The sequence below is a fragment of the Hypanus sabinus genome, chromosome 1 (genome assembly GCF_030144855.1).
Source record: "Hypanus sabinus isolate sHypSab1 chromosome 1, sHypSab1.hap1, whole genome shotgun sequence".
Classification (NCBI taxonomy): domain Eukaryota; kingdom Metazoa; phylum Chordata; class Chondrichthyes; order Myliobatiformes; family Dasyatidae; genus Hypanus; species Hypanus sabinus.
In genome coordinates this window covers 15,085,444-15,112,869 of record NC_082706.1, presented here as the reverse complement: position 1 = coordinate 15,112,869, position 27,426 = coordinate 15,085,444, and the positions used below count along the sequence as shown (strand labels likewise).

Sequence of the window (27,426 nt, the reverse complement as noted above, 5' to 3'; positions counted from 1 at the left end):
TGCATTGCACTCTTTCTACAGCTGTAATTTTTTCTATAGCCTGCTTTTTCCCTATTATACCACTCCAGTGTACTTACACAAGGAATAATCTGCCTGGATAACATGGAAACTAAAGCTTTTCACTATTTATCAGTCGTCGTCATCATTGTGCGTTGTGTCATGACATTGGTGATCATGGTCTCCATGTTGCAAGATTGTTCTTGGCAATTTTTCCGCAGAAGTGGTTTGCCTTTGCCTTCTTCTGGGCCCTGTCTTTACAAGATGAGTGACCCCCAATCACTATCAATACTCTTTAGAAATTGTCCACCTGGCATCAGTGGTCGTATAACCAGGACTTGTGATGTGCACCAGCTGCTCATACGACCATCCACCACCTGCTCCCATGGCTTCAGTCACCCTGATCGGAGGCTAAGCCGGTGCTACACCTTGCCCCAGGGTGACTTGCAGGCTAGCGGAGGGAAGGAGCACCTTACACCTCCTTTGCTAGAGACATATCTCCACCCCACACCCACTTCCCAATACTTGTGACAGTAATAAACCAATTACCAAACTGACCTCTGTATTTAGACTCCAGTATAGATCCATAAACGCACAAACGGAAAATTTGTGGAACGATTCCATCTCCCTTTTCTGGCATCTCTGTAATCCAGATGTAGCAACGTAGTCAACTTTTCATAGCCCTCCAGAATACTCCTAGAACAGTCTTCTGAAGGTATTTCTCTTTTAAAAGGTGCAAGGATAGCATTAATAGGATTGAATGATCTTTTGCTGAATCCTGTGACAAAGCAATGAACAGGCAGTATGAGGCTGAGGTGTTCTTGCATTCCTGTCAACGAGTGCTAGCAAGTCACTCGTCTTTCATAAGATTATTGGGGCTGTTGAAAAAGGCAGGAAGCAGAACCACTGCTGAGGAGTGAGCATTCACTGGCCCTTTCCAAAGCACTTGTTTGATCTTTGGTCCAGGGAACCTTACTGTCAAGCAAGTTCCCCAAGTGACTTATATTCAGAAGAATGTTCCACTTGTAAGAGCCAATGGTGAAGTTGGGTGGAGGATCACATCAACCTGAAACAATCCTTTTATTGTAGCATCTGGATATATTGAGCATATTTCTAAAGTTCGCCAGTACTGTTGTGTGGTCTTCTATGAGGGAGAAGGAACAGGAAACCTGCTGTCAATGATTTCCATTCTTGAGTCATTAAGAGGTCACAAAATGTGGTTTATTTTCCAAGTTAAAGCTCAGCTGCATTCATCTTTGAAGCATCAGCATCTTGTAGCTCTGTAATGCCATTCTTCTAGTGTACTAATTATAGCACTGGAACGTGGACATTGAGTGAAAACAAGATCTAAGGCGACACTTACCTGAGCTTTCAAATGTCCACAAGTCTTGGAATGCATTTTGTGACACAATATGGCTGGGAGAGACGAGGGCAGTTCAGCAAAACTATTAACAGGAAAGATTTTGGAAATCCAGAGTAACAAAATGCTGGGGGAGCTCAGCAGTTCAGACAGCATCTATGGAGAGGGATAAATATTCGATGATTTGAGCTGAGACCCTTCCATAAATATTGACTGTTTATTCCTCTCCATAGATCTTTAAATTCCATTGTTATCCTATCCTGGGCCCACCATGTATGTGCAATTATGAAGAAAGCACAGCAGTGCCTGTACTTCCTTAGGAGTTTGTGAAGATTCGGCATGACATCTAAAACTTTGACAAACTTCTATCTATAGATGAGTGATGAAGAGTATGTTGACTGGCTGCATCACAGTCAGGTTTGGAAACCCCAATCCGTTTGAATGAATCACACTACAAATGCTGTGGATATGGCTCAATCCATCACTGGTAAAACCCTCCCCGACACTGAGCACATCTACACGAAGTACTGTCGCAAGAAAGCAGCATCCATCTTCAGGGACCCCCACCACCCAGGTCACGCTCTCTTCTCTCTGCTGCCGTCAGGAAGTAGTTACAGGAACCTTAGGATCTACGCCACCAGGTTGCAGAAGAGTTATTACCGCTCAACCATCAAGCTCTTGAACAAGGGGGGTAACTTCGCTCAACTTATCCCATCATTGAACTGTTCCCACACCAATGGACTCACTTTCAAGGCCTCTTCATCTCATGTTCTCGATATTTATTACTTATTTACTTATTATTTCTTTTTGTATTTCCAGTTTGCCGTCTTTCATTGATTCTATTATGGTTATTATCCTATTATGAGTTTCTTGAGTATGCTTGCAAAAAACATGAATCTCAGAGTTGTATATGGTGACATATATGTACCTTGACAATAAATTCACTTTTAACTTTGTTTATCCCTCTCCAGCCTCTTGTGTTTCTCAAGCAGAACTATTACTCAGATTATTAAACCACTAGACCAGCAGGCCATACCACATGGTGATTAATTTGTATTCTAACATCTGAAATGTTTAAAACATGAAATAATTTTGTAATTCACCTAGCCTGGCCCAAACTTGAAAGCTGCTGCAAATACTTCAAAAACCAAACAATACGCTGATGCTGGAAATTTGAAATAACAGAAAATCCTAGATATAGTATTTCAGGCAGCATCTGTGGAGAAATGATTAGTGACAATTTATTACACCCATTCCCACTATAAGCAAGGCAGAACATTCTGACTGCAAGTGGAAGTACAGGTGTCTCCCGCTTTATGCCACTTCACTTTTACAAAAGACCTACATTAGTAACCTGTTTTCACATTACAAAGAGGATTTTTGCTTTTACGAACATTTTTCCCATGTAAATTAATGGTTTTCGCTTTACGCCATTTTAGCTTAAGAAAGGTTTCATAAGAACGCTCTACCTTTGTAAGGGGAGGGGGGAGAGACACCTGTAGTATCAAGAACTTACACTGAACTACAAAGATCTTCCTGAATACCTTTGAGTGTATCTTATGGATTTTGGGCTAGTTATCATGAAAATTGCCATGAAATTTCATATCACACACCAATTTTTTTTGAAATCACCAAAATTTGTTGGTTCAATTCATAATTCAAGCAGAATCACTGATACCAAGATGAAGGTAGGTATTTTTGTTAGTCCACAAATCAAATAGGTCATCAATGACAGAGAATCTGAAGAACTTCTAGTGGGACCGGAGAAAAATCACATGGAAGGTATTCAAGGATGTTGTTGATTTTCTTGGCAACTACTGAGCATCAAACTACGTGCAGCTGGCTGACAACATGCTTCAAGCACACAAACCACTAAGTGCGACATGTGTGACTAAGGATTAATTTTCTGCATTCCCATTTAGACTTCTTCCCTCCAAATCTTGGTGTTGCCAGTGACAAGCATGGTGAAAGCAGGACATTGCAGTCATGGAGAAACAGTATCAAAGAAACTGGAATCCATCAGAGCTGTCTGATTACTGTTGGACAATTAAGTGAGAAGCCTCAGACATTGAGTACAAACGGAAATAATCGACAAAACACTTTTAGCTTAGCTGAACACAAAGCGTCAGTGCTGTTATGCAATTAAACACATATTCAATTAAAGTTCATTTCTTGTTTCTCCAAATTCCTACATGACACAAGTAGTCTAAAATTATACTTGAATTCAGCTTCAAGCAGCCCATCATAAACAAAAACAATTCTGAGGAAGCAATAAGCAACACTTTTGAAGAAATGTGCTGACCACACAATGCTTTGGAAGCACTGACAATGTTGTGCCTTGGCACAAGATCTGGCTCACAACTAAAATATTCTTGATGGTGAAACTCTTGCTTAACTCAAATCTATCCCAAGTATAAAGGAAAAGCAAGTGCATTGCACTATTCTGCTTGATCTTGCTTCTCATAGAGACCTAAAACTGCTGCAAAGGACTTCAGCTCATATTTCAAGCTGCTTCAGGAATATCCAGTGTCGCTCCAGTCCACACAGGACTTCTCGTACATCCTGCTGTAACACACTGTCCTTTTTTTCCTCTGCATTGGTGATCTGCCCTGCCATCCAGCAAACGTTGCTTGTGCAAAGTCTCCCTTTCTCCACACTTTCCTTATGAAACTGGGTGATGAGCTTGCATCTTTTCTGAACTTCCAGGTTCACAGACAAGCAGAATCCATGGACCATGAGAACATGCACTGCTGTCTTGAAGACCCTGCATTGACAGTTGAAGTGTTGACTGTCCAATAAGTGCACTTCTGTTCAATGCCTTTTTATAGGTCATTCAGTGTAGAGGAAATTGGTGGAAGATCACCCACCCGAGACATCATCTGGTTTCTCTCTCCACAGGTACCACCTGGCTAACTACATAATTCAAGCATTTTTCTTAAATGATAATCATGTTTAACCCACCAAAATAAACTTATTAACATAAAAACTGCCTCAGCAAAAATATGCCCCGTTTGCTAAAATAACTGCATTCTGTGCTTTCAAGTGTTTTACTGGAGGAACATTTATGCCATGGGCTTAAAGGGCGACTGCTGCATCTGTGTGGCAATAAAATCAGAAATTTCAATACAAGTTCATATTTACCCTTGCTCTGAACTGTAGGAGTCCCAGATTTATCTTAAAACTTTCCCCAGGAAACAAGAAATAAAATTGACACTACTTTTACCCAAGTCAGGTTCAGAATCAGAATATCACACCCTGTACACTTTGATACTATTGTAATACCAAATACCCAACAAAGTTCTTTTGTTTTTGGAGTTTATGTAAACCAATATTTAACGTATGGCCTGGTATAATGCTGCCATCTTGTGGTAGCAGTTAAAAGTACAGGCATGGTGTGGATGAGAAGTACAATTGCATTCTGTATCACCTGATCTTTCAGTCAAGACACAAGTAGTAACTAATAAATTTAATAATAATTTCTATAATAATACTAATGATAATATTAACAATAATAAATCCAGTGTAGTTATCAAGACAAGTTGTTACAAGGAATAATGAAAATATACTGGAGAACTAGATAACTATCTGAGAATTAGCAATCAGATACATTGAAGGGTTTACACAGGAATCTATGGACGTTACTTTCAAGGATTCTACATCTCATGCTCAGCATTATTTGTGTATTATTATTTGTATATTTGGCATTTGCAGTTTGTCTTATTTTGCACATTGGTTGTTTGTCAGTTTTTGTTTGTGTGTGTAGTTTTTCATTCATTCTATTATATTTCTTTGTTTTGCTGCAATTGCCTGGAAGAAAATGAATCTCAGAGTAGTATGAAATATGTACATAGTGACATATGCATACTTCAATGACAAATTTACTTTGAACTTTGAACTGGTGGAAGCTTGAGGGGCCTGTTGGGCTGAGTAGCAGTTTCTGTTCTGCAGATAGTTCCTTTGTAATTATCATTATCTCAGAGGCATACAAGAGTAATGAGACCACAATCAGTTTTTGATGGTGCGTGCTGAGTTTAGAATAATTGCATTCTTCTATGAAAACTACTTTTTAAAAACACTCACCTCAAATTACTCAGTTACAAAGGAATTAGATGAAGAATTGTGCACTCTCTCTCAGCACATTAGGTGCTTGTCAGTCTTTTTTTTTAAAAATGGGTTATTTTGGGTTTCTTGTTCTGTAGGGAGACCTACTTTGAACTTCGAGATTTTGTGTTCAAATTTCAGTGTGGAGATTGAACCTGAAACTCTCTGCCCCAACTCAAGTTTTACCAACCAAGAGAATCTTGTGTTTTTTTTCTTGTTTCACTGGTCTTGTTAGTCCAATCTTTCCACCTCCAATTATGGATCAGCACCCTGTGAAACACTCAAATTATCTTGTGGGGCCGAAAGAGACTCCTCTGCTTCATGCCACATGAATGATAATGGAGTTACAAATTTGGACCAGCTCAAGAGAGGACCTGAAATCATCCAAGCACCACAGATCTGCAGAACAGATTTGATATGTGTGCAAAAAGCTCATCTCCTTCACACATTAATCAGAAAACTTTAGTGCTATTTCAATACTGTTGTGTAGTAGAACATTGAGGTCAGTAAATTCATCTTTTATGCCTATTTATTTGAATTATCTCAACAACTGATTTTTCTTCAAATGAAAATAAGAGTAAGCAAAAGTGGTTCACATAAAAATACAAATAATATTTTTTTATCAGCTTCTACAACAAAAGATGCATCCCAAAATTGGTGTACAATAGAGCCAAACAAATAAAATCTTCAAATTTCAATACATAGGTGTCCACCTACCAGTGTTATAATTCAGCAACTTTTATATTTTTTAAATTGGCAAAGAATATGTAAAGAACTTTTATAAATATCCTAAGCGGACTTATCACTTCCAGTTGTCTCATTTTGATACATCTTTTTTAAATTGTCATCAGGATATTCCTGCTACACATAATTATCTCACTATTTCAATTTCTTAAAGAGCCAAAGAATTGCATTTGGATCAAAATAAGTTGGATAATAACATTAGATGGTTAATTCAAATTAACAACTCCCCAAAGGCCTTCACGCCCAAAATCAAGGCTTTTCCTTCGGCTATAGAGAACATAGCATATCTGATTTAATTTCTGCTCCTTGTCATTAGCTGATCTCAGTTATTCTAGAGACGCCACTATTAAAGATGACCTCGGTCATAACAGGAGCCAATAGAGAAAAGGCCCACGCCGACGGTTTAAAATTCCACTTTAAGTTTGAACAAGTAACGAATTTGTATTTCACTTTTCAACTTGACCTGCCACCATATAAGTTAGCTTCACACATTAAGCAACCAATGGGAAAACTAACGTACACGATTCAGACATGCTTCAAGCACGTAACTCCCATTTATTGCACTGTTCGTGAAGAACTCCAAAAAATTTAATTTATATGTTTTAATTTGCCAGCACAATCATAGAATTACATTGCTTAGGCAATTTTAAGATTATTACTTTCCTGCTGGTTAATTGATTTTCACATGGGATGTGGCCAAGTGAAACTGTATTCAGTTGTGGAAGAGCAGTTTAAGGTAACCTGCACCTTCGTGCACAGTTCAGATTTCGCCCCTTAAATAAACTCACTGTATTTCACACACATATGGCTATTCATACTTCGTAGAAACAGCAATACTGGCTTTAGACATGACATATATATATATATCATATATATAAAACTATATTGCTGGGCATTTTTCAAGTATATATGGACACAATATAAACATTTCACATATTTATCATAATGGCCTAGTAAAAGAACTATTTTGTTCAGGTAAACTAAAATACCTGCACTGTTCTTTAAAATAACTTCAGTCCAATATAATGCTCTTCGGGCGAGGTTCTTCCAACTTAAGTACTTTCTCTCTGTTACAGGACAGTGATCTTCGATAGAGTATCCTTATACTTGCCTGGGATGCAGTTTTGCTCGCAACATCTTCTGCACTCGGCAATTTACTCTCTGATTCAATGAGCCCCAATGATCTTCTGCTCAATCCAGCAGTCCCGTTTCTTTCCTGCAAGTGTCCAGGACTTTGTACATCTACCCAAGTCAGTCCTTCTTTATTCATGCAGCCAGAAAGTCGGGCACTACGCCTCACCTTCTTCTTTACAGGTTTTGCATTTTGAAGGAAACCATCAGAACATTTTATGCCGGTTTCAAACTGTTTGGCTGCTTCAAAAATATTAGAGTCTTTCTGCTCCAAACAAAGGTCAAAACTGAAAAACAGAGGTTCACAATTAGTCGTTTTGTGGTATTCACCTACCCCATCAGTGAACATTTGTTGATTGGGGTAAGTAGATTCAGGAATCATGTTACAAGAATCTCCCTCTACTCTTCCAGAGAGGTTCTGGCCTTTGTCTTCATATTTATCTCCTGTATCAATGACACAATGTCCTTTACCCTCTAGGGCCTGTTCTGATTCCGTCATACATGGCAGATCTGCTGCACTGAATAACTTGCTTCGCCTGTGGCTGGGTCTACTTAGAAATACCTCTTGAGCATCTGGAAGGAAAATACAGAGGTCCTTTTCCTCAAGAACAGTTATACCATTTGCCACTGGTTCACTTATGGTTACTTGAGACTTTTCAGGTGTAGTAGATGCACTGACAGGAGTCAATTCCTGTGTTTCACTTGGGTCAGTTAGCTGGTGAACATTGAAATCTTCAAGAATGTTTGATCCAGATTCCAGTAAAGAACCTACTCCATTGTAATCATCAGCATGAACTTGTTCAGAATATTCTTCAAGTCCAGCTTCCGTTACACACTGTCCTGCAGATAGATTTTGCACGCATGCCATTCCCTGCCGACAAGTCTCCGGAGAAGGTTCTTTGGAGAAATATTTGTTTTTAATCTTTATTGAAGATTTCCTTCTTGCATTTGTGGGTTTCCTATCTTTGGTGACATTATCAACCCTTGAAATTTTCAGTTCTTTTACTTCAAACGCAATGTCTTTTTTACCTTCGCACAGAGAGGGTGATGGACCACTGCCACTTTTGAGACTATAATTAGACTGGTTTGATTTCTTGGGCACAAACCGACAAACTCCAGTGTTCCCTTTCAGAGTTTTACTTTCAGAATCTGACTGATTATTCTGTTCCTCCTCGATGCAGTGCACTGGTCTCTTCCTTGGTCTTCCGCGTCCCCGTGCTCTTTGCCCAACTAACTCGGTAAGAGAAGCAGGAGCACATCTATCAGTAATACACTCAGGTGTGGTCATGCACCGACTATTTTTTCTTCCGACATCAATACCTGTTTAGTATGAAACAAAACAGTTAGGAATGTCTTGGAATCGTCGAATGGTGACAGAAAAAAGTAAAGCTCAATTATTTAGCATTTTTCCAGCTTTTGGCCTCAGCTGATTGAATAGGTGATACACTAAAAACAGAAAAAAATATTCAGGTATTTGAAGTCAGAACCAGAATAAGCTTTGATATCACCAGCATATGCCATGAAATTTGTTTTTTTTTCTGCACCAGCATAATACAATTAATAATAATTTTAATAACTCTGAATATAGTAATAGGCATCCATTAGTCTTGTGAGACCATGGATTTGCGACTTGGAAGGTTTTTCCAGGGTGCAGGCCTGGGCAGGGTTGTATGGGACTGCAAGCCTTCCCCTCTCCACGCCACCGATGTTGTCCAAGGGAAGGGCACTAGAACCCATACAGCTTGGCACCGGTGTCGTCGCAGAGCAATGTGTCGTTAAGTGCCTTGCTCAAGGATAGAAACACACTGCCTCAGCTGAGGCTCGAACCAGAGACCTTCAGGTTACTAGTCTGATGCCTGATCCACCAGGCCAAACGCCAACAACTCTGAATAACAGTAAGTATATACTTATATACATATCTGTCAGGCAGCATCAGCTTAAAACGTCAACTATTTGTTCTGTTCTACAGATGCCGCCTGACCTGCTGACTTCCTCCAACTTTTTGGGTATATATTAAATAGTTAAATTAAGTAAGTAGTACAAAAAAAGCGAGGTATTGTTCATGGGTTCAATGTCCATTCATATATCAGATAGCAGCGGTGAAGAAGGCACTCCTGAATCACTAAGTGCATGCCTTCAGGCTCCTGTACCTCCTTTCTGGATGGTAGCAATGAGAATAGGAGATAGTGGGACATAGAGATGAACAGGGACAAAGGTACTAGTGTTAGACTACAGTAGAATGCATCTCATTGCCAAAAAATATTGAAAACTGCCAATGGATATATTGATATAGTTATTGCAAAAAAAAAGCTCAATTATAAAGGGTGACACTATCACACAACTCTGCTTTATGCATTCATTTTGGTTTAAGATGATCCATATTTGCAACATTAAGGGTCTCGTTTGTGGTGTTGAGGGTGGGAAGTTGTAAGGAGAGCCAGAGGACAAGGCTATTTTGATTATCAGCTTTTCTAGCTTGTTATTGAGTGACAATGGTTGAAATGGTATTGTCTTAAAATTATATCTGACTGAAATAAGACTTCAAGAAATTTAGCATAAACAGTGATCATTTCTAATACCCATGTATATTTATATTTCCTACACTGCTTATAGATCATTAAGTCAACAAGAAATTACATTCAGAGTGCTTTTAATGTTCTAAAGCAACATACTACACTTAAGCCAATAGAAACAAAGCTAAAACAAATTCTGGAATCCTGTTCAAAATCATTAATATTTTCTAAAGTGATATATTTACCACATAACACTTCCTATAAACTTTACTTAAGTGTAGCCATTATCTGAATATACAACCAAACCAATGGACTGCACTTCGGAATGGAATTCCTCTCTTCACCTTGTGGTGCATTGAGTGACAATTTTGCCATTTCTTTAGCATTTTGTCTGTTTTTTTTTTAAACGAGGCTGAGTTGCTAGCTAAACACTCAACCCAGCACAGATGGTAAGTGTGCAAGGAGCCGGTCAAATTCAAACCCAGCACCACTCAGCACAGAGTCCAGCCGACCTGAACTTCACGTCAGCACCTCACATATCAACCCAACTGAAATCAACTAGCTCAGTAAATTGAGTATCAAGACATTATGTTGATAGCTTTACGGGCTATACCAACTAAGCGAGTGTAAAAATTTATGTCAGGTAGAATCCTGAATTTTGAGGGACATCCTGTATCATTTAATTAGCAAAGTGTATTCATGCAATGTTAATAAAATACAGATTGCATCATCACATTCTCCTAAACAATTCAAAGCTGTGGGCTGCAAATAGAGAGGAAAAGAAAATATTATGACACTAATTTGCTGCTTCCAGCGAAAACACTCAGCTCAAAGTTGGCCAAAATAACAGACACGCACAAAAGCCACAGGAGAGATGGCAAGTAACAAATGGACTTCAGGTCATGCAATTGTAATTTGACAATAGTTAAGTTCTTCAAGCAGCCAAATTATAAGAGAATTTTTTCTGGCTTATAACAGCATGATGACAATGACAAATTACCTGAAGGTTTTTTTTCCCCCCACCAACCATATTATATTAAAGTGGTAAAGGCAAATAGCTTGAAATAAGGACTTTCAGCCTTATTTCAGGATTTCAAATACAGAAAATGCACCCATTAAAAACAACAGGGATTTAAATAGAAAGTAGTATGGAGTATGAATTGTCCAGGAATCTGTATAGCAATTAACGGTACAAATTTATCACCAGTTGAAAGAGTAGAGAAAATTTACAAGGATTTCGCCGGGTCTGGAGGTTGTGAGTAATAAGGAAAGGTTGAATAGGTTAAGACTTTATTCCTTAGAATGTAGAAGATTGAGAGAAGATTTGATAGAGGTATATGAAATTATGAATATAGATAGGATAAATGTAAGCAGGTTTTTTCCACTGAGGTTGGGTGGGACTACAACCAGAGGTCATGGGTCAAGGGTGAAAGGTGCACAGTTTAAGGGGAAACTTCCTCACTCAGAGGATTGTGACAGCATGCAACGAGCTGCTAGCACAAGTTATGCATGCGAGTTCGATTTCAAAGTTTGAGAAGTTTGGATAGGTCCATGGATGGAGAGTATGGATGGCTATGGTCCCGCTGCAGTTTGATGGGAGTAGTCAGTTTAAATGGATCAACACAGACTAGATTGGCCAAGTGGCCTATTTCTGTGCTATACTTTTCTATGACTCTAGAAAGGCCACATAAAATCAATAGGTACATTTAATGTCAGAGAAATGTATACGATATACAAGCTGAATTTCTTTTTCTTCACAAACATCCACGAAAACAGGAGTGCCCAAAGAATGAATGACAGTTAAACACTAGAATCCCAAAGCCTCCCCCCCACCCCCATCTCTCCCCTCACCCACCAGCAAAAAAGCATTGGCGCCCAAAAACTGAAATGCAGGGGTCCCTAAAGGCCCCATGCCTCTCCCTACTATCCTCTTGGCTAATGTACAGTGTCTGGAAAACAATTTAGATTACAATACCATTAGGGACTGTTGTGTACTTTGTTTCACAAAGGCACGGCCCACCCCAGTACTACAGACACATGGCTGGCACATGACTGGACAGCAGCATCGAGTAAAGGCAGAGATGGCGATTTTTGCTTTAGGATTAACTTATTGTGGAGCAGAGGCCTAGTGCTTCTGTCCCAGTCTTGCTTCCTTGACCTTGAGTATCTGGCAGTCAAGTGTTGTCCATTATAACCGCCAAGGAATTCTCTATCATCCTGATTGCAGTTTACATTCCACCATTAGTAAACATCAAGCTGGCACTGGAGGAGCTGAGCACTGTGATCAACAGTCACAAGACAGCTTACCCCGATACCTACCTGATTACTGCTGGGGATTTCAATCAGACCTGCCTGAAGAAGTCTCTAACAAACTACCACCACCATGTCACTAGTAGAGCCAGAGGAGCTAACACACTTGACTACTGTCACACTACCATCATGAATGCCTACCATGCCATCCCAGGCCCACACTTCCATTCCCATCGTACAGGCAGAGGCTGAGGACCGCAGCACCAGAAGTGAGGACCACAAAGGTACGGTCAAGGGAGGCAGAAGAGTATGTACAGGATTGTTATGAATCAGTGGACTGGACCACATTCAAGGACTCAGCTTTGGATCTGAATGAGAGTTGTCACTGATTTCATCAAGACCTACATGGATAAATGTGCATCTCCAAGAACAGACCCAAACCAGAAGCACTAGATGAATCAGGAGATTCACAGTTCTGTGATATTCAAGAATTAGCGATCCAGAACCCTACAAAATGTTGAGGTATGACCTACAGAAGGCCATCGTGAGAGCAAAAAGGCAATTCCATGAGAAGTTAGAGATACAATCAAATGCACGACAGCTGTGGCAGGGTTTGCAAGCCATTACTTCCTATAATTTGAAATCTAACAGCATAAATGGCTGTGATGGTTCACTCCCCAGTGAGCTCAATGCCTTTTATGCATGCTTTGAAAGGGAGAATGAAAGTACACCTATGTGAATCCTCGCAGCATCTGGTGACCCTGTGATTACTGCTTCAGAAGAGGCCGATGTCAGAACATCTATCAAGAGGGTGAATCTTCGCAAGGCATCAGGTCCCGATGGTGTAACTAGCAAGGTACTGAAAACCTGTGCCAACCAACTGGCTGGAGTGTTCAAGGACATATTTAGTTTGTCACTGTGGCTGTCAAATGTTCTCACCTGCTTCAAAAGGGCATCAATCATACCAATGCCCAGGAAGAGTATGGTAGGCTTCTTTAATGACTATCACCTGACAACACTCACATCTATTGTGGTGAAGTCTTTGAGAGATCAGTTATGGTCGAAGTTAACTTCTGCCTGAGTAACAGCATGACCGACAGTTACTTGGCTACTGCCAAGATCTACAGTGGACACTATCTCACTGGCTCTCCACTTGGCCTTGGAGTATCTGGATATCAGCAATACATACATCAGGCGGCTCTCAATCGATTGCAGCTTGGCGTTCAACACCATCACCCCCTCAGTGCTAATCAACAAGCTTCAAAACCTGGAACACTGTGCCTCCCTCTGCAACTGGATCCCTTGACTTCCTCATCAGGAGTCAGTGAAGATCAATAATGATATCTCCTCTTTGCTGACAATCAATAGACACGTTTAGCCCACAGCTCCATTCCCTCGACATTTATAACTGCACAGCTAAGCCCAACTCAAATGGCGTCAATAAATTCACTGATGACATCACTATTGTTGGCAGAATCCTAGATGGTGAGGACAAAGTGTACAGGAGCAAGAAAGATTAACAGCTGAGTGGTGTCACAATAACATTTCCCTCAATGTCTGTGAGCCCAAGGAACTGATTGTGGAGTTCAGGAAAGGAAAGTTGGGAGGGCATACACCAGTCATTGATGAAAGGGTGAGCAGCTTCAAGTTTCTAGCGTCAACATCTCAGAGGTCCTATCCTTGGTCCAAACACATTCATGCAATCACGAAGAAGTCATGGAGTGGCTATACTGCATTAAGAGTTTAAGGAGATTTGACATGTCACCAAAGTCTCTTGCAAATTTCTGTAAATGTACAGTGGGGAGCATTCTGCCTGGTTGAATCATGCCCTATAAAGGCTCCAATGCGTAGAGGGTTGTAGACTCAGCCAGCTTGATCACAGGCACAACTCACCCACCATCAAGAACATCTTCAAGTGGCAGTCCCTCAAGAAAATGGCACCCATGGGATCTTCACCATCTAGAATGTTCCCTCTTCTCACTACTGCCAGTAGGGAAGAGGTAAAGGAACCTGAAGGCTCATATTCAATAGTTTAATTACAGCTTCTTCCCATCTGTCATCAGATTTCTGAATGGTCAATGAATCCATGAACAATACTTGATTATTCATCTACAGTACTATTTATCTGTAACTTAGTGTTTTTATGTCTTACACTGTTCTGCTACCAGAAAACAACAAATTGTATGACATATGCCAGTGATAATAAACCTGATTCTGATGCTGGCCTTTCTGGCAAATACTTTAATAAGTGACTCTTGATTAATTCAGTCGAAAGATAAATCCAATTAGAAATATGGAGAATCACCACACCAGAACAAAGAACTTTTAGAAATTATGTATGAGAATAATACTCTAACATATACAACCTCCTACCATTGCACCTTCTCTTTTGACCAATTCTCTTTAGTTTGCTTCTTCTCTTGCAAGTGAGAAAAACCTACATCAGCTTCATAAAATTAGTTTATACCCAGATATAAAAGGTTACTTACCTTCAAGATAAACCAGACTGGTTCTCCTTGAAGGTTCACATGTTGACATTTCATCACTATCAGATAGATCTGCTGATTCAGACCAGATATCCAAAATTTCTGCAATTGGGCTCAGTAAAGGTTTCTTCGAAGCATATTCACGTTTTCCATATAGGTCCTTCTTGAACTTCTGTCTATATTTCTCTTTAGTCGCCTATAAAACATTTTAGCCGTTATCATTTGTTCCCTTATTTATCGTTTAATATACAATATGATTTATCATCGTACCAAGTTTTTTTATTAACATTACTAGATTTATTTACATTGACGATGCAAGAAAGGGAAAATTACATCTTAACCAATAATGCTCAATATTAAGCTTGACTCAGAGTACAACCTAGGACCACTTAGCTGCGTGACGGTATGTCTTTTGGACTGTATGTAATAGCACTGAATGAGCAGAACATTAATAGAGAGATCACTACAGCCTGGAAGGTTTAACTTGGGCTCTTGCCCTTTGCCCAGACCCCTTGCTTAATGGTGTTGGTCCATGGCATAAAACAAAAGGCTGGGAAACCCTGCTCTAGTCCATCCCTCAACCACACCATCATCACTTGCCTCTCTTTTACTTGGCTTTGATAGCTCTGATCACACCCTTTCATTCTTCATTCCCATTTTGGATGTAACAGCCATCTACCCAAACTGGATGAGGACAGTATTGGCTCTGGAGTGTGCTACTGATTAGCATAGGTTATGCTGAATTCCTTCCTTAAAGCTAATAAGGAAATTAAGCAATCACTTAGGTGGTAATATTTTGATATAGCTAGAAGGCTAGATAACAGGACACTGTAGATATAAATAGGTGTTTTCTGGTTAGCAAGATCCAACAAATGGTATACCATAGGGATCAGTACAGCAGTCACAACTTTTTACAATTACATAAATGATTTAGATGAAAGCACCAAAGGTACGGTTGTTAAATTTGCTGATAAAACAAAGACAAGTAGAAAAGTAGATTGTGAAGGCAGGTAATTAGGTCATAAGGGATATAGATATAAAGTGTGCAGGCAAAGATCAGCAAACATAATATAAAAGAGGTATTGGAAAATTGCTCCTTTCAGATTCCCAAGATGCAGAGGGATCTGGGTGTCCTACTGCATGATTCACAAAAGGCTAGTGTGACATTATTGCAAGTAATTAGGAAAGGTAAAATAATGTTTATTGTTTATTGCTTGGGAAACGTAAATTCAAAAATGGGGTAAGTTATGCCTCAGTTATTATAGGGCAGTGGTGAGTTCACTCATGCAGTACCGTGTTCAGTATTGGACTTTTTATTCTGGAAAGATATTAATGCACTGGAATCAGTTGAGGAGAGGTTTTCGAGGCTAATACTTGGAATATGAGGAAAGTTTGGACAAGCTAGGCTTGTATCTGCTAGGATTTAGAAAAGTAAGAAGGGACCTTTGAACTATACAAGATGCTTTGTCTTGTGGGAGAATCTTGATTTAAAAATAAAAGTTGCACATTATTGACAAATAAGGTGAAAGTATTCTCAGACTCATGAAGCTTTGGAGCTCTTCTTGAAATGAGCAGAAGCAGAGTCTATGAATATTTTTAAGGCAGAGGTAAATACCAAATGAGCAATGAAGTGAAAGGTTACTGTAAGTAGATTGGAATGCAGGTTATAATCAGATCAGCCATTATCTTATTGAACAATAGAGGAGGCTTGAGGAGCCAAGGGACCTACTTTCCAAGAGGAAGCAGACTCAGAATTTATGGGGTTTTTTTGGTATCCTAGATAACCCAAGTACACTTTGACAGATTTTTGGATACGAGGAGATTCAAGGGATACGGGATTAGTACAGGAAAATGGGGAGAAGTAGAAAATCAGGCATGAGTCAGAATAGGAACAGGTATACTTTTGCTTTAACCTTCATGCTCTTTTTGTTCCTCGTTTTCTATTGCTTCTCAAAGGTCAAATGGTTGTAGAGAAGCAGGGTGCGGTCTTGAAGTTATGGCCATCATGATGAGAAATCTCAAAATCACACCCTGGAATAGTCTTTTATATTAAAATGGCTTCCAAATCAGTGTTAGAATTTTTTTTTTTTTACTGCTTTTCAGAATTTACACCAATTATAGAGGATACCGTTTTACATTAGATGAATAAAATCCAATTTATCTCCAAGCCAAAACACCTAATATCAATGAAACTAAAATTATTTTAAATACAGTGCAATTGATTAAAATATTCCAAGTACAAGTTTTCTTACTGTGGTTGAGCCCTTTGAAATATTATTTGCACTGTTCTTGATCCTAGTAGATCTGCGGGGTTCTTCTTTCTTGGATTCTTGTTCTATCTTTTTAGTTTTTACCTTTTCCTTTGGCTTTATGGTTGGGTTAGCGCTTACGTCAGCATCAAGTGCTTCACTGCATACTTTTTTGTCTTCATTTTCAGCTGTCTGTTCAGAAAGGTTGTGTATTTTGGAGCATGTCTCTCCTGTAGAATTGGTTTGTACATCATTGATGGAGAGATCAGTGTTGTTTTGATCAAGGAATCCATCGCCTGATTTTGATACTTCACTGGGTATATGGTCCATGTCAGATTCAATTTCTGATTCTCTTTCTATTTCAGAAATTTTCAGCTTATTCACTGTTGTAATTTTTTTATCAGGCTCTGGTTTTATTTTCAACAATTTCTTTCTAATACAATCATCTTTCTTTTTGATAAGATTTCTGCCCTTCGCAGTATTACTCCCTTCCTCAGGGCACCCAGAAGGACTGATTGCAAGTGGTGCAATTTCATTCATTTCTTGAATTTTCATTTCCAAAACCTCACAAAGATATTCATCGCTTTTATCACAGCTCTTCAGATTATCTGGTCCAACGTTACATTCTGATCGTGGAGATTCGATTTCAAAATCGATGGCTATTGGGCAGCATCTGTCTTCATCATCATTCTGTGTTCCAGTAGCACTAATTTCTATGTCATCTATTTCAAAAAGTAAAGTAAAATTTTAATTGACATATATTTGTACAACATGTTTCTGCCTTCTTCTTGATGCTTTTTTGGATATTCTTGAAAAAAAAATTCCCACAACAATTAGTAGAATTTCCAGAAGAATTCAAGTAACCATTGCTAATTCATGAATATAGGTAAGTGTGTTTGTAACCATTTTCAACTTGTAACACATCATAGACCAGCTTTACAATCTCCCCTTAATTCTCTTTATAACAGAGATCACTAGCACAAAGAATTACAAACTCAAATTTCCCCTCCTGCTAGTCTAGATTCTGAAATTAAGTAGGCAACTCAACGACTGGCCTGGCTGAGAGTCCCAACCTACAACAGCAAAATGGTTTAATCCACCATGCCAACTGATCAACAGAGGAGCCAAAGAGTTAATTATTTAAATGCTAAACTGATTACAAATGAATCATAGTATGGTACAATTTCAGTTTCTAACATTTTTTTCTTAATGCAGAGTGCTAGAAAATTAAAATTTTACAATTTACTAACCATCCTATGGGATTCTTCTTACAATCACCTCTACTAAAATGGCCTGAATTGATCTACTTAATGTCCCCAGGATTTCTTCAGCACCTTCAATCACCCCATGAAAATTTAATTTTCCTCAGCCAGTCTGGTTTGTACACTGACTACAGAAAGATGCGCAGTATCAGACTGGACCCAATTTTTGATTTTGTCCCACCAACTATGAGAAGTCTCAATATTTAAAATCTGTGTTTAATTGCTCACAGAAATTACCGTAGATTCCGGACTACAGAGTGCACCTGATTAAAAGCCGCACGCTCTAATTTTAGAAAGAAAATCAATTTTGTACTTGTACAAGCCGCACCGGATTTTAAGCCGCAGGTGTCCCACGTTGTAATATGAGATATTTACACAGAAAGATATTACACGTGAGGATTTTTTAAACTTTTAATTAAATCCGTATGGTAACATAAACAAATATATATTGCAAATGCTTTTCTTCGAACAGTGCCTGTAACACAGCTACTTTTAAATATACATACATATCGGTAACACACAAATTACGTTGCGTATACTTTTTTACTGAACAGTGCACGAACAACATTCCAATATCTCCTAACGACTGGTAAAAAAAATATATATACTGCAGCCTACCAGGAAAAGTTATTGATTGCCTTCTTCATCTTCCTCCTGCGCACTAAAACCATCAAAGTCCTCTTCTTCAGTGTCCGAATTGAATAAAACCTCAGGATCTCGTCACTCACTTCAGTCTCTTCATTGTCGCTCTCACTTGAGCGCACGCGGTCCTCTTCATCACGCAGCAGTCCAGCCTTTTGAAACCCGCTGGTGATGGTGGATGTTGTGACACGGCTCCACGCATTTAGGATCCACTGGCAGACTTGAGTTAAAGATGCTCTTCGCATGCGTCCTGTTTTGGTAAAGGATTTCTTGCCACTCGTCATCCAAGCCTCCCACTCAACGCGCAGTGCCACTTTAAATGCCCGGTTCACGCTGATGTCCAGTGGCTGCAAATACTTCGTGGTGCCCCCAGGAATCACAGCTGGAATTGAGTTTGTACTCTTGATGGCAGCTTTCACTGAACTTTCATTGTCAGCTGCTTAAAAAATCACCATCGGTGGAAGCTTTAGTCCGGATGCTGTGCAGCTCAGAACACAAGTAAAATGCGTTCTCTCATGGCCACTTGTTTTCAGTGTGATGGACGAGTCACCTTTTTTATTAACAGTCCGAGTGAGAGGCAGGTCAAACGTCAAAGGTACTTCATCCATATTTATGATATCATCTGGCCCGATGGAATTCTCCGCTATCTTTGTTTGAGTGAATGTGCGGAAGTTAGCAAGCTTTTCCTCATGGTCGGGAGGGAGCTGCTGACACAGAGTCGTGCGTACCCTGATGGACAGGCCTTTTCGTCTCATAAATCTAAAACACCACGATGGCCCACCTCTAAAACCTTCGATTTTCATTTTGGTGGCGATTGCTTTAGCCTTCAGTCTGATCTGCACGGTGGAAACACCGCAGCCGCCTGCTCTCTGTGTTAACCCAGTCTTCAAGAAAGTTTTCAAGTTCGGGCCATCTGCTATGATTACCTCTGAAAGCTTTTGTCGTCTTTTTGCATTGACTCAGTTCTTCATGCTGGCGTCTCCACCGTCTCAACATCGATTCATTTATGCCAAGATTATGTGCAGCAGCTCGATTTCCTTCTTCAACTGCCAGATTGATCGTCTTTAACTTAAAAGCTGCATCATATGTTTTTCTTCGAGTGTTTTCCATGTTGATGAGGGTGAGTACAAATGACTGATTTACAATAATTTAATTGTGAAAGTGCGCTTGATTTATCGTACAATTTCATTGGACCTCTGTGAACTACTCATCAATTTTATCGGTCTACAGTTACGAGGCAAAATGTTTTTGGCGGCATGAAAAAAAAACATGCATTAGCCGCACCGTAGTATAGGCCGCAGTGTTGCCGCAGTGTTCAAAGCGTGGGAAAAAAGTAACGGCTTATAGTCCGGAATTTACGGTATTCTTAAAGATTTAGATATGAAAGGTCTAAATAATGGAATAAAAAAATCAAAGAACAGAAACATCAATTTGGCTAACTGAATCCAAGATATTATTAGCTCCAGATAACCTCATTTTGTTACTCATTCATAAAGAAATTTTTCCCTATAGTTACAAACTGAATGCAACAAACACTGCAGATTCCGGTTAATTGGGATACTTCGGGACCAGTACATTTTGGCCCAATTAAGCAGCTGCCCCATTTAACCAAAGTTTCATGGAAATAGTTTAAAAAATATAAAATAAATCAAGCTACCATTTAACTGAGTAACCATTTATGTACTTAAATGAAATACAGAATAAATTAGAACACTGACAATGCATTTGCAGTGCTATAAAACTGTGTATTAGTTCCCAATAGTTATTGACAGAGGAATTCATCTGGTGTATACTGTCATCTTCCTTTGATTAACTGTAAATGAACAAGATCAGCACAGACACTTAGTACAGATAATGGACAGCCTTCATAAAATGCTTTCAACAATTGTATCCTCCAAATCTTCAGTTTCATTGTAACATTCAAGACGATTGTCAATACCTTCAAATGCTTTGTAGTTCCTAACTTGCTGTAGTGAAATAGTTTCATTTTCACTCCCAGCCGTTTCCAGCATCTCCAAGCCTGAATGCTTGAAATCATGATGAGCAAAACAGTTCTGAATTGTCTTACTGTTTATTTTTCACCGACCATCAGTGACAAAAATCACTGCTATTTGAAAACGCACGCACAACTGTTGCTATGTAAAAACTGTTTGCTCCAAGTATAGTGTGTCTAACAGCCACACAAGTGCACATGACTGATGCTGGTTAGAAACTGTTCGGCAACAACTTCCTGTCCCAGTTAAGGAGCATAGTCCCCCAAATAAACAAAGAGAATCCCAGTTATTTTCTCAATTAGCTTTTGTTCTTTAAGAGTTGTCCCCAATAATTGGCTGTCCTGATTCACCAATGACCCAATTAACTGGAATCCACTGTATACTGGTTTAACAGGAATCACCATCTCTTTACAGATGTTCGCTTAAATGGATAATGCATCAGGCACTATATATCAGGTCTATGAAACAGACTTGCTGTAACTTCTCTAAAGTAGCTTTGAGATGCTACTATTATTCTTATGCACAAGGCCTCTGGCAGGTTGTAAAATGAAAACAAAATAGCTCTGGCATTGTCAAAATGCACATAATCTAGTTATGTGCCTGAGCTCCCAACAGAACAATTAGCCATAAAAAAAGACTTAAAACAATTTTACTCACCTTCCAATTTTGTTTGCAGTTTAATTGATATGCTATCACCATGGTCATTCACAGGGCTGCATCCATTGCAAGCCACATCAGTGGAAGCGCTCTAAATAAAAAAAGGTTGCATCGACATTTCTTTTTACTGATTCAATATATTGAGAAACACTTCTAGACATTTAGCATCATATAAACTAGAATGTAGAGTAACTTAAAAGTTTCCAAGTCTTTACAATACGCAAGAGTACAACAATACGGAAATATTTGAAAGTGGCACATCCAAAATTACTGTTAAATTAGCTCTGTTGCAAATAATATCCTGAACTAAGGTCGTCTATATTTTTACAATGCATTACTTTTGCTCAGTGTGCAGGGACAACTCTGAGCATTCGTTTGTCTGTCACTTTATTGTCGCATCCTACACTGACCTGTATGTGGCCTTCTACACTACTCCAATGAAGTCCAGCATGACGAGGAACAGCCATTCCATCAGGGTAATATCAAATTCGACAATTTCAGGTAACACTCTCTTTGCATTTGTATCAGAACTATCCAGCTCTGGCAAAAAGATACCCATCTGTAATATTAACTGAGTTTTTCCATTTCACGACTGTTTGGTCTGCTGAGCATTCCCCTTTTGCACTCACCTGTATTTTGCAGCGTTTGCATATCCCTTTGCTACCTCTTCTTCTAACTGCCCTCATTAATCAACCAGACATCTCCATAAACAGTTGAATCACCTCCACAACCCCGGCCTCACTCTACCACATTCCCATTGTCTCATCCCTCTGCCTAAAAATGAACTTATTGGTAATCTTGGTTCTGATGAAGGTAGTTAAAATGAAATATTATTTTTCTTTCCACAGTCGCTAACTGTCCTACTGTTTCCGACATTCCACTATTTCTATTTCAGATTTTGTCACAAGCAGTCACCGTTTGGCTGAGGTGGCACGGTTTTTGTTTAAAAAGAGCTCAAGGCCTGTCGGGACTTTTTGGCAGGCAGCAATCATAATCTGCAAATAAAAAGCGAGATGCAAGCGGAGCGGCCAGTGTTGGAGTGGACAGTGTTAGAGCAGCCTGGCTTGGGCCAGAACAGGCAGAGGCTCCAAGAATTTTTTATGGTAAGGTTTTTTTCTCTCTTCCTTTGTCTATTAGTACATAACTAGCGTGGTGAGAATAGGTTCAGGGTTAGTGTTATGTTCTTTGTGAGAGATGTGGGAAACCTGGGTGACATCCAGTCTTCCTGATAACTACATGCATGAATTTATTGAGGTGCTACTCCTTAAAACAGTGTTAAGGAACAGGAGCTGCAGTGTGAATACCGTTGGCACATATGGAGAAAGAGGAGGTGATAGATAGGAGCTACAGGGAGGTAGAAACCCCTAGTTGCAGGAGGCAGGTAGTTGGTGTTTGTCAAGAAAGGGAAAGGTAATGGGCAGCAGGTGCAGAGTAGCCCTGTGGCCATTTCCCTTCAATAAGTATTCCACTTTGTATAGTGTGGGGAAGGGGATTTACCGGGGGGTGCTGTAGTGACTGGGTCTCTGGCCCCGAGTCTGGCCTTGTGGCTCAGAAGGGAAGGGGGAAGAGGAGGAGTGCAGTATTGATAGGATTCCATAGATGGAAGTTCAGATCAGGTCCACAGCACTCTAAAGGGGGAGATTGAATAGCCTGAAGTTATGGTACACATTGGTACTAATAAAATAGGTAAGAAAAGAGAAGAGATCCAGAAGAAAGAATATAGGAAGTTGGGTAGAAAACTGAAAAGCAGGACCTCCAAGGTAGTAATCTCTAGACTGGTGCCCGTGTCACAAGCCAGTGAGTGTACTGAGGAATTGATGCAGTGGGCAGGGTTTTAGATCTCTGAACCACTGGGATCTCTTCTGGGGAAGGTATGACCTGTACAAAAAAGGACAGGTACACCTGAAGCTAAGGGGGCAGAGCAATATCCTCACAGACCGGTTTGCCAGAGCTGCTGAGGTGGATTTAAACTAATTTGGCAAAGGAACAGGAATCAGAGTGGTAGGACTGAGGACAGTTGATACCCAAGTACATAGATAATGTATGTAGTGAGACTGTGAGGAAGGAGAGGCAAAATTGCAGTGAGTGGGATGAGTTGGGGGCATGGGGGCAAAAATCGATAAAGGGTGATGATTAAAAATCTTAAGGTGTATTCTGAATGCACACGGTATACAGATAAAGGTAAATGATCTTGTAATGCAGTTAGACATTGGCCAGTATGACGTTGTGGGCATCTCCAGGTTGTGGCTAAAAGAAGGTCATAATTGGCAGCTTAACATCCAAGAATAGACAGGCAGGCGGGCAAAGGGTAAGGGGAAGCTCTGCTGGTAAGAAAAGAAATCAGATCCTCAGAGAGAGGTGACATAGGATCAGAAGATTTAGAATCCTTGTGGGTAGTTAAGAAACTGCAAGGGAGAAAGACCTGTTGGGAATTATATACAGGCCTCTGAACAGTGGTCAGGATATGGGATACAAATTACAATGCAAGATAGAAAATTTTCTGAAATGCAACAAGGGCATTGTTATGATCATCACAGGGGATTTCAATATGCAGAGATTGGGAAAATCAGGTTCGTGCTGAATCCCAAGGGAGGAAATTTGTAGAATGTCTACGAGATGCCTTTTTGAGCAGCTTGTGGTTGAGCCTACTAAGGCAAAGGCATTTCTGGATGAGGTGTTGTGTCATGAACCAGATTTGATTAGAGCTTAAGGTAAATGAACCCTTTAAAGGTAGTTAGTGATCAAAATATGATAGAATTCACTCTTCAGTTTAAGAAGTCGAAGCTAAAATCAAGTATATCATTATTACAGTAGAGTAAAGGTAAGTACAGAGGCATGAGAGAGGAGCTGCTCAAAGTTGACTGGAAGAGGACATTAGCAGGAATAATGGCAGACAGCAGTGGCTGTAAGTTCTGTGTGCAATTCAGAACTTACAACTCAAAGATGATGAAAAATTCCAAAGGGAGGATGGCACAACTGAAGATGACAAGAGGCATCAAAGACAGCATAAAAGCAAAAGAGAGGGCATATAATATAGCAAAAAATAGTGGAAAGTTAGAGGATTCGAAAGCTTTTAAAAAAACAATAGAAGGCAACTAAAAAAACCATAAGGAGAGAAAAGGTTGAATATAAGATAAGCTAGCCAAAAACATCAAAGAGGATACCAAAAGTTTTTCCAGATATACAGAGTAAAAGAGAAGCAAGAGTGGATATCAGACCGGTGGAAAATGATGCTGGAGAGATGGGGCACAATGAAATGGCAGAGGAACTTCAGTATCTTGTGTCAGTCTTCATTATGGAAGACACTAGCAGTATGCCAGAAATTAGAGAGTGTCAGGGGGCAGAAGTGCTATTACTAGGTAGAAGATGTAGGCAAGTCACCCGGATAAAATGGACTATACCCCAGGGTTCTGAAGGTGGTAGTTGGAGAGACTGTGGAGGTATTAATGATCTTTCAAAAATCACTAGATTCTGGAATGGTTCAGGAGGATTGGAAAATTGCAATGTCAGGCTGCTCTTTTAGAAGGGAGGGAAGCAGAAGAAAGGAAATTATAGGTTAGTTAACTTGACTTCAGTGGTTGGGAAGATGTTGGAGTCCACTATTAAGGATAAAGTTTCAGGGTACTTGGAGGCACATCGTGAAATAGTAGGACAAGGTCAGCATAGTTTCCTTCAGGGGAAATTTTCCCTGTTGGAATTATCTGAGGAAATAACAAGCAGGATAGACAAAGAAGAGTCAGTGAATGTTGTGTACTTGGAATTTCAGAAGGTCTTTGATAAGGTGCTCATGAGGCTGCTTAGCAAGGTAACAGGTATCTTTCCAGCGTGGATTGAAGTGTAGCTGACCTGCAAAAGGCAAAGAGTGAGAACAAAGGGGGCCTTTTCTGATGGGCTGCCAGTAAGTACTGACGTTCCGCAGGGGTCAGTGTTGGGACCACTTCTTTCCATGTCATATATCAATGATTTGGATGACTGAATTGCGGTTTGAATTACCAAGTTGCAGTTGATACAGATAGATGGAGGGGCAGGTAGTATTGAGAAAGCAGGAAGTCTACAAGTAGAGACAGACAGATTGGGCAAATGGGCAAATAAGTGGCAGATGGATTATTGTGTAGGGAAGTGTATGGTCATGCACTTGGCAGAAGGTATAAAAGTATAGACTATTTTCTAAACAAAGATATTTTTGAAAATCAGATGTGCAAAGGGACTTGGGTATCGTCAAGCAGGATTTCCTAAAGGTTAACTTAAAAGTGGTGAGGAAGGCAAATGTGATGTTAGCATTCATTTCAAGAGGAATGGAATATAAAAGCAAGGATGTAGTGCTGAGGCTTTATAAGGCTCTGGTCAGACCACACTTGGACTATTGTGAGCAGTTTTGGTTCCGTTATCTAAAAGATGTGCTGGCATTGGAGAGGATCCAGAGGAGGTTCACAAAGATGACTTAGAGAATGAATTAACTAACTTGAACACTTTAAAGGGGGACATTAAATCCACTGAGAGACACAAATACGGTTTGAAAGGACAAATTGTAAGAAGTGGGAACTTGGAAAATTATCACTGTTTTAGACAGAATACCATGGCATTAGATTTTTATTTACACTCAGATTTCTGGGCCATTGACTTACAATGAAGACAAAATGTTTCTATTACTTAAAGATTTTAAAGGTTAAAGATTACCTTTATTTGTCACATATACACTGAAACAATGAAACAGACAGTGAAATGTGCTGCTTGTGTCAAAATATATTAGCGAGGTTTGGGGTAGCCCTCAAGGGTCACCAACATACTGCCCACAACTCACCAACCCTAGCTTTGCAGTACGGGAGGAAACCAGAGCACTCAATAAGAAAACGCACATGATCACAGGGAGAACATACAAACTCCTTACAGACGGCAGCAAGGATCAATCCCCAAATGCTGGCTCTGTAAAGTGATTACACTTACGGCTACACTACACTACCTCTACTTCCGATGTCAAACTTTAGTTCAAAGTTTCCAAACTGCTAGACATGCTTTTGACCACCCAGGACTTAACCAAATTATGCAATGAATCAATTGGAACAGGTAAGGCTCGTTTCAAAAAGACATGTAAAGGTTGACCCAGTTATATTGTTACCAAGAATTCGGTCTTGTGTGTGGATAATAATGATGGTTATACATAAATAGCTTTGGGTCCAGCTATATAATGATTGTTACATCTCCAGAGTATAGGACTGTAGGATGACTAACGAGAATGAATAAATGGCTTTAATTGATTAGCTCACTTAGAAATATTCAGTAAACAGTAAAAGTACAGCAGAAAAATATAGTCCTGACCAATGCGTGAAAGATTGCGTTGACTGCTGTAAAACTATGAAATATCAAATAAAAGTGGATCGATCACCATTTTGTGTGAGTGATGTGAAATGACTGAAATAAGCAGTGTTTGACAGCATTGCATTGGACACCACACCTAAGCAGCAATACAGTCAGCAAAGCAAACCGAATGTTGAAACATGTTGTAAACAAAACAAAAAATAATCTGATGTGTTCTGGACATACCATGGTCCAAATATCATAAGTGAAAAATCAAAAACTGCATATGCAGGAAATTGAAATTAAAAAAACCACAGAAAATGGTGGGAAGATTCATCAGTTTAGATGAGGGGTCTCCAGTAGCTGTTTGTCTGTCCACAGTTGCTGCCCGAGTTGTGAATGCTTCTGGCAATTTCTGTTTTTATTTCAAGCACTGTATTTAATCTTGCTTACTTAACTGTAAGGTAATATGAAATTGTGGTAGCAGTTCAGATAAAAATTATGAGATTCACATCAGAGTAGGACTATGTTGCAAACTGAACTAACTTCAACTCATTAAATTGGCAGGGTATAAATTTACCAGACTGGCACGTGGCACAGTAGCACAATGCTTTGCGGTAGACAACCAGGGTTCAATGCCTGTAATGAGTTTGTATGTTCTCCCCGTGACCACGTGGGTTTTCTCCAGGTGCTCCGGTTTCCTCCCACAGTCCAAAGACGTATCAGTTGATTGGTTACTTGATTA

General features: G+C 39.6%; 1 protein-coding gene across 1 annotated transcript in view; it reads right to left on the bottom strand.

The window, feature by feature from the left end:
* Positions 1 to 6,009: 6,009 nt before the first annotated feature.
* The window catches only part of cdca2 (cell division cycle associated 2), a 45,273-nt gene continuing 23,856 nt past the window's right edge, over positions 6,010 to 27,426 (bottom strand). The window contains exons 11-14 of the mRNA XM_059963670.1: positions 21,387 to 21,477; positions 16,835 to 17,553; positions 14,586 to 14,778; positions 6,010 to 8,653 (exon numbers count right to left, since the gene is read on the bottom strand). Of these exons, the coding sequence (XP_059819653.1) occupies positions 7,215 to 8,653; positions 14,586 to 14,778; positions 16,835 to 17,553; positions 21,387 to 21,477 (2,442 nt within the window). The 3' untranslated portion in view covers positions 6,010 to 7,214. The remainder of the gene's footprint in view (positions 8,654 to 14,585; positions 14,779 to 16,834; positions 17,554 to 21,386; positions 21,478 to 27,426) is intronic.